The sequence below is a fragment of the Citrus clementina genome, unplaced genomic scaffold (assembly GCF_000493195.1).
Source record: "Citrus clementina cultivar Clemenules unplaced genomic scaffold, Citrus_clementina_v1.0 scaffold_9, whole genome shotgun sequence".
Taxonomy (NCBI): domain Eukaryota; kingdom Viridiplantae; phylum Streptophyta; class Magnoliopsida; order Sapindales; family Rutaceae; genus Citrus; species Citrus x clementina.
This window is the reverse complement of record NW_006261964.1, coordinates 14431630-14446886: the sequence shown is the minus strand read 5'-3', so window position 1 is coordinate 14446886 and position 15257 is coordinate 14431630. Positions and strand designations below refer to the sequence as shown.

At 34.1% G+C, this 15257-nt stretch overlaps 1 protein-coding gene across 2 annotated transcripts in view; it reads left to right on the top strand.

The window, feature by feature from the left end:
* Positions 1-5423, top strand: part of LOC18033160 (transcription initiation factor TFIID subunit 1) — a 19696-nt gene extending 14273 nt beyond the window's left edge. For both annotated transcript variants that reach the window (XM_024182567.1, XM_006420790.2), the window contains 6 exons: positions 223-703; positions 1435-1634; positions 1707-1817; positions 3038-3094; positions 3186-4385; positions 4767-5423. In XM_024182567.1, coding sequence (XP_024038335.1) covers positions 223-703; positions 1435-1634; positions 1707-1817; positions 3038-3094; positions 3186-4385; positions 4767-5129 — 2412 coding nt within the window. In that variant the 3' untranslated portion in view covers positions 5130-5423. The remainder of the gene's footprint in view (positions 1-222; positions 704-1434; positions 1635-1706; positions 1818-3037; positions 3095-3185; positions 4386-4766) is intronic.
* The last annotated feature ends 9834 nt before the right edge of the window (positions 5424-15257 follow it).

The window sequence follows — 15257 nt, the reverse complement described above, 5'->3', positions numbered from 1 at the left end:
TGTGAGTTTGATGAAAAAGTAAAATTTTCTACTTTTATTTGAATGGGAGGTCACAAAGTTCTGTCCACTCCCCCCCCCCCCCCCCCCCAACTCCAAAAAAAAAAAGTTTTCCTTTCTTTCCTACTGTAGGAAACTTAATCTCGTGTTTTGTAATAAATAACCTAAAATTTATCACTCTATATATTTAGAACAATGTAATAACATTATCCTTTTGATCACCAGGTTCTTCTCAAGTTCAATGTGCCTGAGGAAATGATTGCAAAGCAGACAAGATGGCATCGTATTGCTATGATTCGCAAGCTTTCAAGTGAGCAAGCAGCATCAGGTGTCCAGGTTGATCCAACAACTATTAGCAAGTATGCACGTGGCCAGCGAATGTCATTTCTTCAGCTGCAACAACAGACCCGAGGAAAGTGTCAGGAGATTTGGGATAGACAAGTTCAGTCTCTTTCAGCTGCTGATGACGATGAAATTGGAAGTGACTCTGAGCATAGTGATCTGGATTCATTTGCTGGGGATCTAGAAAATTTGCTTGATGCTGAGGAATTTGAAGAAGAAGAGAGCAATTATGATACAAAGCATGACAAAGTGGAAGGTGTTAAGGGTCTTAAAATGAGAAGGCGTCCTATCCAAGTACAGGCAGAAGAGGAAATTGAAGATGAAGCAGCTGAAGCGGCTGAATTATGCAGGCTACTCATGGATGGTATGGACTATTTGTTTTCTAACTGCTTATTTTAATTTTCTCTGCAGTATTAACTGTCAGCGTTTGTGGGTTATACTGGAGACTCATTACAGATTGGGGATGCCCTTTTGTTTTTAATATTATTTTTTGAATTATGTATATGGATAGACCTTAAATAGGTTGATGTCAGTAATCTTTCTGTTGTGTAAGTCCAAAACCTTTTTTATATGTTGGTACTGTTGGAGAAAGCTTAGTAGTCAGAAAATATCAACACATTATGCTTACAGATAATTCTTCCTTGTCTATTAATTCATGATAAATAATCTGTATTGCTTTTAAAACGTAAAAAGATTACTAGTTTATACCTGATTTTATTTGATACATACTCTCCATCCATAAAGTGAAATAAGATTGCAGTTTTTGAGCATTAGCTGTATTTATACATCTGCTAACCAATAACATATGACAAATGCAGTCCTCTTATGAAATGGATTTTTTTAGTTTTTGATGGCCCACAGTTAAAACAGATGATGGCCCACAATTTATGGATTCTTTCCAAGCATGTTTGTCTAGTGTCACAAAAAATTTGGACTGTCTGTTTAACTATGCTAAGCAAAGCTCCTTGAATGGAACTGAAACTGTTGCTTTATTAGACAATTTATGTGATTACTGTATATCTCTGTTTTGTTTGCTGTATTCCAGAAAGATATATTAACACCTAATGATGTGGTCAACCATACCATGTTTTGCAGATGATGAGGCTGAGCTGAAGAAAAAGAAAAAGAAAACAAAAGCTCAAGTGGAAGGAGGATTATCTCTTGCCAAATCAATTTCTGGTCTTGAGATCGTTGAACGGCTTAAGAAGCCAAATAAACCAGCTAAGCATATTGCAATTACAGTCCAACCAAATGGATCCCACACTGCAAATGAGCAGATTAAAGATCCAAAGGAGGTAAGTGGTTTTGAGTTGTTAGTTTCTCCTTTAACTTGAGGATGCTATTGACTCTCTTATATGTGGTGACAGGAGGAGAGTCTAATTGCTAAAAGAAACCTGTCTGGAAAGGTGCAAGCAATGAAAAAGAATAGTATCTCACCAGTGGGCAAAAAAGTCAAGATAGTGGTAGATAATGGCAAGGCAAGTTTAATATATATCATTTTCTCTTACTGCATTTAGTAGATTATCCTTTGTATTTAGAATTGTGAAATCCCCAATAGTTGCACTGAATAAGTGTTTGAAAAAGTGACTGTTGAGAGGATCTGGCTGGTGATACAAGAAATATACATGCAAGCTCAAAGATGTCTGGATAATTAGTTCGGAAGTGTGATTGTTGGGAGGATCCTTGTTAGCAATAACAGAAGAGTACAGAAGCAAGTTTTAATTTTTGCGTCACATCATTATTCTAGTCAGTTCCTCCCTGTTGTTCACAACCATAGAGCTTATAGATATATTTCTGGACTTCCATATTGTCGTTATCATGCTTTAGTACATCCAGTGTAAATCCTTTATGGACAGCCACTATATATGATAGTATTCAGAATCGATGGTTAATCATATGACTTGAAATCTAGGATCACATCCCATGATCTACTGGTTATCGAAGAGTGTCAGATGAAATATTTTTTTCTGGGCCAGTGAATAAGAAGTAATGGGGTGGTATTGGGATTCTTCAAATCATACTATCACCATAGAACATTTTCCCCTTGATTCTAGGATCTGTGGATATTTGAAAAATTGACTGTAAAAGGAACATGTCAATATTAGAATTCCAATACTGTTTAGATAAGACTTGCAAACAAACACGCATACATTATAACTTCACATGGCAGATTGTAGTAGATAGTGTAAGAACTCCATCGTTAAGAGATTTTTAGGAGTTTTTTCTTTTCTTTTTCCTCAATCATATTGGTACTGTCCAATCATGCCTTGATATGATGGAGAAGAATGAGCGGACCCTACTATTTTTGTTTCTTAAATTTTAATATATAATATGCTCCCTATCTAAAGGAAATATCATGAATGCATCCTCTGATTAATTGATTTGAAGGTCATATCTTTACATTTGCTACTAACACTAAGTTCAGTTGAATTTTGTGCATCGTAATATTATCTATGAATTTTTTGGTTATCATGTCCTGGATATTTTGTATAAATGTATAAGCTACTTTTTACTTTAATATTCACCTTGTTTTCTTTGGCTACTAATAATTTCAGAGGCAGTGTCCCATGGATCTGTAGTGTTGCTTTCACCACATAGCTTGTGCATTGGGTTGATATATATATAGACACGCACGCACGCACACACATACATGCTTCCTGTGAAGATTATCATAACATGTGATTTTGTTTTAAACCAGATGTTCAAGGAGAAAAAATCATCAAGGGAGACTTTTGTTTGTGGAGCTTGTGGTCAGGTGCAGAATATTCAAAGTTAACGTAGCTTCTGTGTGTTATTTAAGAATATATTTTAACAGTGATTTTTTTTTTTTCCTCATGATTGACCAGCATGGACACATGAGGACCAACAAAAACTGCCCCAGATATAGAGCAGATCCAGAAACGCAGCTTGAAACTGCAGACATGGATAAATCCTTGGGAAAATCTAACTCTCTGGACCCTTCAAGTCAGTCCCAGCCGAAAAGCCTGAAGAAAAAGAAGCTCATATCTAAAAGTGCAACAAAAATTGCTTTGATCGAAGCTCCTGAAGATGAAAAATCCAGTTTGAAGACGAAAGTGGTTCCAGTAAAATTTAAATGCAGCTCAGCTGATAAGCTTCCTGATAAATTTCCTGTTGCATCTACACAAAGTTCCGACCAACCAAGTACTTCTGATGTCGTTGAAACTGCGAATAAGTCTGTTGGTAAGGTTAATAGAATAGTAATTTCTAACAAGCCAAGACCTGAAGAAACACAGGTAGAGTCTCATAAACCCTCTATTGTAATACGGCCTCCAGTAGATACAGTAGATAAAAGCCAAGCTGAATCTCATAAGCCCTCTATTATTATAAGACCCCCAGCAAATACAGATAGAGAACAAGTTGAATCTCATAAGCCCTCCATTCTTATTAGGCCCGTAACAACTACAGATAGAGAACTAGTTGAATATCATAAACCCTCTATTGTCATACGTCCACCTGCTGATAAAGATAGAGAGCCGCCTCAAAAGAAAATCATAATCAAACGGCCAAAAGAGATTATTGATCTGGACAGGGTTAGTCAGGATGGGTCCCCACAGGAGTATAGAAAAACTAAGAAAATAGTTGAATTGTCAAATTTCGAGAAGCGTGAAAAGCAGATCCCTTTATTGACTAATGATTCAGCAAAAAGGAAAGTGAGAGATGAGAGGAATTGGTGGGAAGAGGAAGAGAAGAGAAGAAATGCTGAGAGGATCAAAGAAGAAAGGGCAAGGAGGATCTATGAGGAAGAAAGGAGGTTTGTGGAAGAGCGGGAAAGGTTTGCTGAACTTAGGAGATATGAAGAATCCATCAGAAAAGAGAGAGAGGAAGAACTCCTCCAAAAGGCAAAGAAGAAGAAAAAGAAGAAAAAACCTGAAATAGGAGATGATTATTTACAGGACTACAGGGCTAAAAGAAATGATAGAAGGATGCCAGAAAGAGATCGAGGTGCAAAGAGGAAACCTGGCGCAGAGTTGGGAAAGCACAGTGCAGATTATGGACCTCCAACAAAGCGACGCAGAGGGGGAGAGGTATGCACTATCTTATCTCTATCCTTGATTTCATCATATGTGCTTTCATATTGAGCACATTATACCTCGTTATTTTTCAACCATTGATAATATTTCTATATCTACTTAATAAAGTAAATTGGACTAAGATTGAAAACTTACTATTAGGTTTTGTATGGGGTGGTTGTGGTTCAAAAGGACAAGCATACAGGTAGTTAAAAAATCAAATTAAAGGCTCCTGGGTAGTTCCTTTTATGTTGAAAAGGGGAATAAGTTTGAAGGGCTTTATTGATTGTTATGTCTAATTGTTGAGTTGGGTTTGTTGCATTTCTCCTTTAAGTGTTATATCAATTAAGGACTGGGACTTGTTTTGTTTGAATTTCCTAATCAATTATCTTACAGGTTGGTCTGTCGAACATATTAGAGCGCATTGTAGAGACCCTCCGAGAAAATACTGAGTTGTCATATCTCTTCCTTAAACCAGTGGCCAAGAAAGAAGCTCCTGATTACCTGGATATCATAGAGCGCCCCATGGATTTGTCCACAATCAGGGGTAAGGTGAGGCGGATGGAGTACAAGGACCGAGAGGATTTTAGACACGATGTATGGCAAATTGCCTTTAATGCCCATAAGTACAACGATGGACGCCATCCTGCTATTCCCCCCCTTGCAGATCAGCTTCTGGAACTTTGTGACTACTTAATAGATGAGTATCATGAGAGCTTATCAGAGGCTGAAGCTGGTATTCAATCTCGGAATACCTAGGTAAACACTTTTGTCAGATTACCGTTGTTTATTAGCCTGAGAATGCCAGAATACTAGATTATTTTTTTTTCTTTAAAGGAAAAAGAAAAGCGTATGTTGGAGTTTCCAGGTTCTGTAAATTCAGTGGGGATATGTCCTTGGTAAAAAAATTGGAAAGATTTGTTGGTTGTGTAATCCCCTTTTTGTATCCATAATTGTGATTCCTGGTAGCTTTACAGAAGCAATGGTAGGAAGCCGTTATTGTTGTATATTTTATATTAATAGATTACAAAAAATATTCGGTTGGAATATGAATCTTGGTTTTAAACTTTTAATCTCGGTTGAACATTTTAAAACGGCATGGATTTTTCAATTTGTTCATTTCAGTATAAAACTTTTCTACGGAGTAAATGAGCTGTTCAGTCTTAAAAATACTAAAGATTTCAATTAAAAAAATTAAAAACTTTATTTGCAATTATGATTATTATTTTTGTATTGATGAGTTTCTTATTGTTTCTGACTAATCATGAATTTATTATTTATGTTTGGGTAAATATGGCACCTTAATTTATCTTTTAAAAATATGAAAATTTTATATTACCTCAAATGTCATTATTTCTTCATTAATTTTAGAGAAATTATCACTGCACCACTTATATTTTGGCTTATGTTCATCCAACTACTAAAGAATTTTAACATATTTTATGCATCACTTTTTTTTTTCAATTTGTATTAACTAGTCACTTTTTAACTAATATTGTTAAATAATTTAAATTAAATGAAAAAAATTTTGAAAAATAAGAAAATTATAATTATAAAAATACCCCTAAATTTAATAAACAATAAATCACAAACAAATGTGCTCAGCTGATTTTTGTTTAATTTAGATTTTACAAAATTTTAATAAATATGTTTATTAAAAAATTATAATTTTGTAAAATTTTAATAAAAATGACTGAATTTATTTATTAAAAATTATAATTTTACAAAATTTTATTAAAATAACTGAATTTATTTATTTAAATCTCAAAATTTTGTAACTATTTTTATAATTATAATTTTTATTTAGATTTTTATTAAAGGTTTTCCACCTCAGATATTCCAAGTTCATCTATTCGTTCTGTTGACTATACCACAAATGTTCATTATCCAATTTATGCTAGTAGTCAACATGAACAAAAACAAGAAGAGAATGAACTTTCTCCTCCAACTTCTCCTACTTTTTCTGCTATCACAGAAAATGTCATAAATGTTATTGAAAAGAATTTTGAGCTTGATAAAAATATTTTTCATAATGATTTTTACTCTGACTTTAATAAAGAAAAAAGACTTTGATTTTTTAAGAATTTTTTAAATCAAAGGAAAGAAATCCAACAAATCTATTATGAATTTGTTAATCTTCATCAAGTTCATATATTGTTTTTTAATTGGTTCGAAATATATTCTTCTGAGAACAACATTGAATATTCTTTTAAAGAGTCAAACCCTATTACTATTCGGAAGAAAATTCCCGAATGGAAACTTCTTGATAGCAATAGAATCATAGAGTCTGAACACCCACCTCTTCGGAGTGTAACCATTGATCATGGAGAACCTCCTGTCCAAATCAGAGCTTCACCTTACAAAATTCCAAAGCCAAATGATTCTGAAGCCAATTTAAGTAGTATTATCCAACAAAATAATTTCTGTAATACCAACTTAAATACAATCGGAAAGCAGTTGACTAGGATAGAAAACCAATTCCAAAAGTCAACCATTACTGTTTCTTCGATTCCACCAAAATCGGATTCTGACAAAAAGGTTAAGGAACCTATTTTCAAACCTTTTCAGGTTTCGAAAACTAGCCAAAAGCTTGTTCAAGAGTCAAAATCAGATTTTGCTAAAGCCATTAGAGAACAACTAGATAGGATAGAAGCTGCTTCTTCCTCATCTAGCAAAGTTCAGATAGCCCCTGATACTTCTCAATCTAGCAAGATTGGAGTATTAGAACAAGACCAAATGTCTATAGCCTCTTTTGATATAGAAGCCTTCAAAGAAGAACCTTCTACTCCTAAAGCCAACAAAATTCATTGGGAATTAGCCATTCCCACTGTCAAGACTCCACCGGATCTAGCAATAGATAATAGACCAAGTGCATTAAATCAATCCCGATACAATGCATCTTCAGTCTATGAGTGGAATATTGACAGTATGTCCGAATACAATATCCTATGATTGTTGCAACAAATGACAATGGCAGCCAATGCCTATAAAACCCAATCAGGAACTTCTGATCGTGCCATATCAGAAATCCTCATTGCCGGTTTTACTGGTCAACTAAAAGGTTGATGGGATCATCTTCTCACTAATCAGCAACAATTAGACATTTTAAATTCCATTCAAGTCGATGAAAATGGAGTCCCTATTCTTGATGAGTTCAACAATCCAATCTAGGATGCTATTGCTACTCTAATTTTAACTATTTCCCTTCATTTCATTGGTGACCCTTCACACCTTGGAGATAAAAACGTTGAGTTACTACATAATTTAAGATGTAGGAAACTTAGTGAATTTCAAAGTTACAAAACCTCATTTTTTAGCAGACTATTTCTAAGAGATGATACAAATCATATAACTTGGAAAGAAAAATTCCTTGCTGGATTACCTACCCTTTTAGGTGAAAAGGTAAGAAATTCCATCAAAACCCTTTATGATAACCGTATTCCTTATGATGAGCTCACTTACGGTGAACTTGTCAGTTTTTTCAATAAAGAAGGTTTAAAGATTTGTCAAGATTTGAAATTACAGAAACGACTTAAGTGGGAGCTTAAGAAGTCTAAACAAGAATTAGGCGGTTTCTGTAAACAATTCAATTATGACCCCTTTAAAACTTCTATCTCCAAAGATTGTAATGGTGAGTGTTCTACTAAATCTCGCAGGAAACATTACAAATCTAAAAATTTTAGGAAACCCTTTCGTAATTTTAGAGAACTTCCTTATAAGAAACCTTCGAAGCCTTATAAGAAACCCAAATTCTCTAAAAAAGAGTTTAAAGCCAAACCTAACACTCCTTTCAATTACAGAGAAGCTATATGTCACAAGTGTGGCATAAAAGGTCATACTGCAAAATATTGCAGAATGAACAAAAAACTTCATGAGCTTGACCTTGATGATGAGATCCTTTCTAAATTAGCCCCTCTTCTTATCGAGTCTTCTGATTCCGAGTCTTCTATGTCAGGAGACAGTGATCCATATCAAGTTGACGAGCTATTTGACTCAGATGACTCTGCATCTAGTAGTAATGAATCTAAATCTGATTCATTTTTAAAGAAAATCAATGTTTTGACTAAAGACCAAGAAACTTTTCTTGAACTTGTAAAGCATATTTCTGATCCGAATCTTCAAAAAGAATATCTTGATAAACTTTTAAAAACTTTGGATTTTAATAAAGCCGAAACTTCTAAAGTCCCAATTATTAAAAAAAAATCTTATGATCTTACTCATATTTTGGATAAAAAGAAAACAAAGAAGTCAACACCCACAATTCAAGATATTCAAAAAGAAATCAAAGAGATTACAAGATATTTAATAAAACAAGTTGGATCGCAGTTGGTTCTTTTTAAATAGCTTTACCGAGTTTGGTTATTAGATTCTTTGAAAATAAATGGATAGATCTGCTTTGGAACGCGGTTGATCAAACTTTAGACTTGATATGGTACGTAGCGTTGTTATCTGAGGAATGGCTCCGGCTTAACTATTTTAAAGCTGATTTTTAATAGCGCTTTGGACCAGTAGTCCGCATCCTCGAGTGTCCAGCTGATATACCAAATCAATTTTGCTTTACCAAATATAGATTAGGTTCTTTAATCGCGGTTGGTCTGCTTTTATAAAATTTACCAAATCTTTATTAAATTCTTTAGCAAGCCTAGCAACAAACATTCATCTAAAAGGCTTGGGTGCATACACAGTACCAGATTCGGTTTCCAGAAATGGTGCTCTGAGGGAATGGAGGGAGAAAAGAAAATTTACAACTGAGGATCGAGATCTGGTCTCTTTGCCTCAGAGGAATGTACAAATTTTATGGCAGATCTGATACGGATCAGTCTGCAATGCATGCATAAAATTAAAATTGCTTTAAAATAAATTACGAAAATTTAAATGTACATAAAATTAAATTGCAGAAATTTAAAGTGCGGAAATTTAAATGTACATAAAATTAAATTGCAGAAATTTAAAGTGCGGAAATTTAAACTTGCTTTAAAAATATTTACATTTATTTCTTTTGATCCGACAGCTTTAAGAGATTACAAGAGAGATTCCAGAAAAATTCTGAAAACAAGAAACTTAACCGATGATAGGAAAATTCCTTGAATACAGAAAACTTCTTTTTTCTCAAGAGAGAAAGAAGAGAGAGAGAGAGAGTAGTAAGGGAAGAAGAAGAGAGAAGAAGTTTTTTAGAGAGAAGGGAGTGAAGAAGAGAAATGAAAAACCTGAGGAGTCTAAGTCTTCCTCTTGGTTTTTATAGAAACATTTTAAACTGTTCACTGTAGCGGAGTTTTAAGTGCACAGTAAACTTTGGAAATTGGCACTGTAGCGGTGCTGTTGCTTTGTACAAAATACAAAATACACCCCGAGTGAAGAGACATGTGCGCTCTCTCTTGTGTCCAGGGGACCACCCGAATATCATTTTTTTAAGTAAATAATCAAATAATTATTTACAATGCTTTACTGGAGAGAAAATTCCAAAACAGTCATCTTCATTATTGTCTCCAAGAGAAATGAATGGTTCTTCATCAAATGGCTCTTCATCTTCTTCTTCTTCTTCAGAGGTGTCAGCTACTGAAGACTTTGATCTGGAGGTGAGGAGTTGTTCCATGACTTTGAAGTATTCATCTTCAGTTTTGGCACTAGCCAGGAGAGATTGGCCTTTGGATTTTTGGGTTAGGAAGGTTTGTTGGACTTTGGAGTCTTTAATGGTTTGTGGTAGAAAGCCTTTTGAACAAAGCCAATTTTTGATGAGGGATTCAGTCAATTTGGTTTGTTCATCGAATTTTGACCACCACTTGACTTTGAAAGTTCTTTGTATGATGAGTTGTTTTTCATGAGTATGAAATCTGAAATTCCACATCCATACCCATGGGAGGAAGAAATTGGTACAAAAACAGAGGAAGGGAGAAAACCGTTTCTCTGAATCCGAAGGGGAATAATGGGTTTTGAAAAGGTTTAAACAATGAGTGGCATTTGGAGTTAGGATTTGTGGTGTTGGACCAAAAAAATTCCACCATTGTTGGAACCAATTTGGAAGACTTTGGACGGTTATTTTTGAATTGAAGAAAAATAACCATGAATGGGACTTTTTTGGGTTTTGTAAGAAAAATGTGTTGAACCAAGCTTGCTGGTAGTCCCAATAGGAATAGGCCAGGCAATGTGGTAAACGCATTTGAAAACTTGGAGGGAAAGTTTTGAATTTGTGGAGTTGGTCACCCCACTGGTTTGGGCTTAAAACTTTTAAAATAGTGGCCGTGGAGTAGGCCGGCTCTGAATGGGTTTCACTGAGAAAGAAATGTTTAAATTTTACAGACTCAATGGCTTCTAAAATGCTTTGATAATAAGGCTGGGGTTTTGTTAAATCCCATGGTTTGAAAAATCAGCCTTTAGGAAAAAACTTTGAGATTGCTTGGAAAGGATCAGTGTGGTAAAATCCATCTTCCATAGTTAAAACATTTTGAAAATGGGTTTTATCATACCAATCAGAAGTTTTATTTGAAGGTGTTGGCTGGGAAAGAACAATCTGAGAAGATGAACTTTCACCAGAAAGAACAACAGTTTGGCTTTGGGAAGAAGACTTTGTAATTTCTTTAGAAATTGGTTTTTCTTCCTCAGGGATCTGAGAAAGGGCTTTAGATTTTGAGATGCCTTGTAAGGAAAGCATAAGCTCAGGGGACTTTGTAATAGATTCCATCCACTCTTTGACTTGTTGTTCAGAGGAGATGGATTTGTACTGGGTTCCTTGATTTTCTCCAACCAATTCAATCCAGGATTTAATAGGTATGGCTGAAGAAAGTAATTTTTCTTTAGAGGGAGTAGATTGAGGTTCTTTGGAGGTTTTTGTAGGTTCGGTATCTTTGAGAACAGCTTTATCTTTGTCTTTTTTCTTCGGCGGTATTATCTGCTTTGCAAAAATTCTCTAGTTAGAAAATCAGGAATAAAATTTGTATCTCCTTTAATGAACTCAATATCAAAATAAAAAACACTTAAAATGGCTTGCCATCGTGCAAAAATTTATTTTGATGTAATGTTTTGAACATCTTTTTCTAAAACGTGTTTTGCAGCTTTGCAATCGATTCTAAGTAGAAATTTTTTACTTAATAAATCATGTTGGAATTTTAAAATGCATAAAACAATTGAAAGAATTTCTTTTTTGATGGTTGAATAATTCTTTTGGCATTCATTCAAATGTGCAGAAACATACTGAACTATCTGTTCCTTATCATTATCTTTTTGCTTTAATATTCCTCCATAATCTAAATCAGATGCATCAGTTTCAATAATTTTAGGTAATGCGGGATTTGCAAGAAATAAACATGGGATGCTTTTTACAGAATTCTTTATAAGTCTAACTACTTTAGTATGCTCATCGGTCCAGGCAACAGGATTCTTTTTTAACCTATCATGCAAAGGTTTGGACATCCTATTGATATTTGGACAGAAATCAAGAACATAATTTAGACTTCCTAGAAATCTTTGTAATTGAGTTTTATCAAGGATTTTATCAGGAAACTTGTCTGTAAAAGCAAGAGAACGCTCAATAGGGGTAATGGTTCCTTTGGAAATATGGTGACCTAGGAACCTGATCTTTGTATGAAACAAAGAGACTTTAGACTTAGAGATTGCTAAACCAGCTTTTCTGGTAGCAAGGTAAAAGGTCTTTAGATGTTTAAAATGTTGGTCGATGGTTTGAGAAAAAATCAAAACATCATCGATATAAACAATGCAAAAATCAGAATAAGGGTTATAAATGTCATTCATAATTCTTTGAAATTCTGAAGGCACATTTTTCAACCCAAATGGCATAACAGTCCACTCATACTGTCTAAAAGGAACAATAAAAGCGGTTTTATAACGATCTTTTGGATGAATTTGAATTTGCCAAAAACCCGATTTCATGTCAAATTTGAAAAATATGAAAGCAAAATGCAGTTTTTGAAGCAAATCTTTTTTGTTAGGTATTAGGTACCTAATCCATTTTAATGCTTTATTAAGGGGTTTATAATTTATGACTAATCTTGGTATTCCTCTTTCAATTTCAGAATTTTTGTTTACATAAAAAGCGGCACAAGACCATGGGTATTTAGATTTTACAATGAGTCCTTTAGACTCCAAGGCTTTTATTTCAGTTCTACAATGTTGTTCCAAATCCATATTCATTTGGATTGGACGAGCTTTAGTAGGTATCTGTTTTTCATCAAAAGAATTCTCGTAAGGCAAATCTACCAAATGTTGTTTCCTATTCCAAAAGGCTGAAGGTAGATCGGCACAAATTTCTTTTTCAATTAGATCTTTACAATCAGAGATTTTCTTTTGGATGAAATCATTTTGTAATTGGCTTTCTATTCTTTTTAAACTTAAATCCTTTGGTAAAAACATTAAATCACTTTGTCTGGATCGGAGAAGATTGTTGATTTGATTCTGATAGACAGAACATGCTTTAACAATATTCAAATATCTTGTTTTTGGCTTTTCAATAAACGGGAAAACAAACCTTTTGTCTTTTGCTTTAAAAGATATACTATCATAATTGACAGTATAAGGAGTGATAAGATTTATAAAAGGGGTTCCTAAAATGACAGCATGATGTATGTCATTTGTAAGAACAAAAGAAGTTTTAAATTCAAAACCATTGTTATGAATTGAAGCTTCGACTTTAGAATTTACATTAAGCTTTGAATTGTTGGCGGCAGAAAGTCTTTCTTTTATTTTCTCATGAAATCTTTTGGGGACAATGTCCTCTCTTATGCAATTTAAATCGGCACCAGTGTCAAAAAGGGCAATGGCGTCAATTGCAAAATCATCGGAAAAAATCAAAGTAATTTTAATCAAATACTTTCTCATGGTGATCTGTTTTAAAGCAAATAGAAAATTATTTGGTACAAACTCAATGTTTTCTAAATTCTGGTCAATATTATCACCATCATTAGGATTTGACTCATTATCTGAGCTATCCTGTAAATGCTTTTGTAAAAGGAGTTGGATAGTTTCAGAATCACTTTTTTGTTTTTCTTTTAAATCTTTTATTTCAAGTTTAATGTCTTTGATTTCTTTTTGAATATCTTGAATTGTGGGTGTTGACTTCTTTGTTTTCTTTTTATCCAAAATATGAGTAAGATCATAAGAATTTTTTTTAACAATTGGGACTTTAGAAGTTTCGGCTTTATTAAAATCCAAAGTTTTTAAAAGTTTATCAAGATATTCTTTTTGAAGATTCGGATCAGAAATATGCTTTACAAGTTCAAGAAAAGTTTCTTGGTCTTTAGTCAAAACATTGATTTTCTTTAAAAATGAATCAGATTCAGATTCACTATTGCTAGATGCAGAGTCATCTGAGTCAAATAGCTCGTCAACTTGATATGGATCACTGTCTCCTGACATAGAAGACTCGGAATCAGAAGACTCGATAAAAAGAGGGGCTAATTTAGAAAGGATCTCATCATCAAGGTCAAGCTCATGAAGTTTTTAGTTCATTCTGCAATATTTTGCAGTATGACCTTTTATGCCACACTTGTGACATATAGCTTCTCTGTAATTGAAAGGAGTGTTAGGTTTGGCTTTAAACTCTTTTTTAGAGAATTTGGGTTTCTTATAAGGCCTCGAAGGTTTCTTATAAGGAAGTTCTCTAAAATTACGAAAGGGTTTCCTAAAATTTTTAGATTTGTAATGTTTCCTACGAGGTTTAGTAGAGCACTCACCATTACAATCTTTGGAGATAGAAGTTTTAAAAGGGTCATAATTGAATTGTTTACAGAAACCGCCTAATTCTTGTTTAGACTTCTTAAGCTCCCACTTAAGTCGTTTCTGTAATTTCAAATCTTGACAAATCTTTAAACCTTCTTTATTGACAAAACTGACAAGTTCACCGTAGGTGAGCTCATCATAAGGAATACGGTTATCATAAAGGGTTTTGATGGAATTTCTTACCTTTTCACCTAAAAGGGTAGGTAATCCAGCAAGAAATTTTTCTTTCCAAGTTATATGATTTGCATCATCTCTTAGAAATAGTCTGCTAAAAAATGAGGTTTTGTAACTTTGAAATTCACTAAGTTTCCTACATCTTAAATTATGTAGTAACTCAGCGTTTTTATCTCGAAGGTGTGAAGGGTCACCAATGAAATGGAGGGAAATAGTTAAAATTAGAGTAGCAACAGCATCTTGGATTGGATTGTTGAACTCATCAAGAATAGGGGCTCCATTTTCATCGACTTGAATGGAATTTAAAATGTCTAATTGTTGCTGATTAGTGAGAAGATGATCCCACCAACCTTTTAGTTGACCAGTAAAACCGGCAATGAGGATTTCTGATATGGCACGATCAGAAGTTCCTGCTTGGGTTTTATAGGCATTGGCTGCCATTGTCATTTGTTGCAACAATCCTAGGATATTGTATTCGGACATACCGTCAATATTCCACTCATAGACTGAAGATGCATTGTATCGGGATTGATTTAATGCACTTGGTCTATTATCTATTGCTAGATCTGGTGGAGTCTTGACAGTGGGAAGGGCTAATTCCCAATGAATTTTGTTGGCTTTAGGAGTAGAAGGTTCTTCTTTGAAGGCTTCTATATCAAAAGAGGCTATAGACATTTGGTCTTGTTCTAATACTCCAATCTTGCTAGATTGAGGAGTATCAGGGGCTATCTGAACTTTGCTAGATGAGGAAGAAGCAACTTCTATCCTATCTAGTTGTTCTCTAATGGCTTTAGCAAAATCTGATTTTGACTATTGAACAAGCTTTTGGCTAGTTTTCGAAACCTGAAAAGGTTTGAAAATAGGTTCCTTAAGCTTTTTGTCAGAATCCGATTTTGGTGGAATCAAAGAAACAGTAATGGTTGACTTTTGGAATTGGTTTTCTATCCTAGTCAACTGCTTTCCGATTGTATTTAATTTGGTATT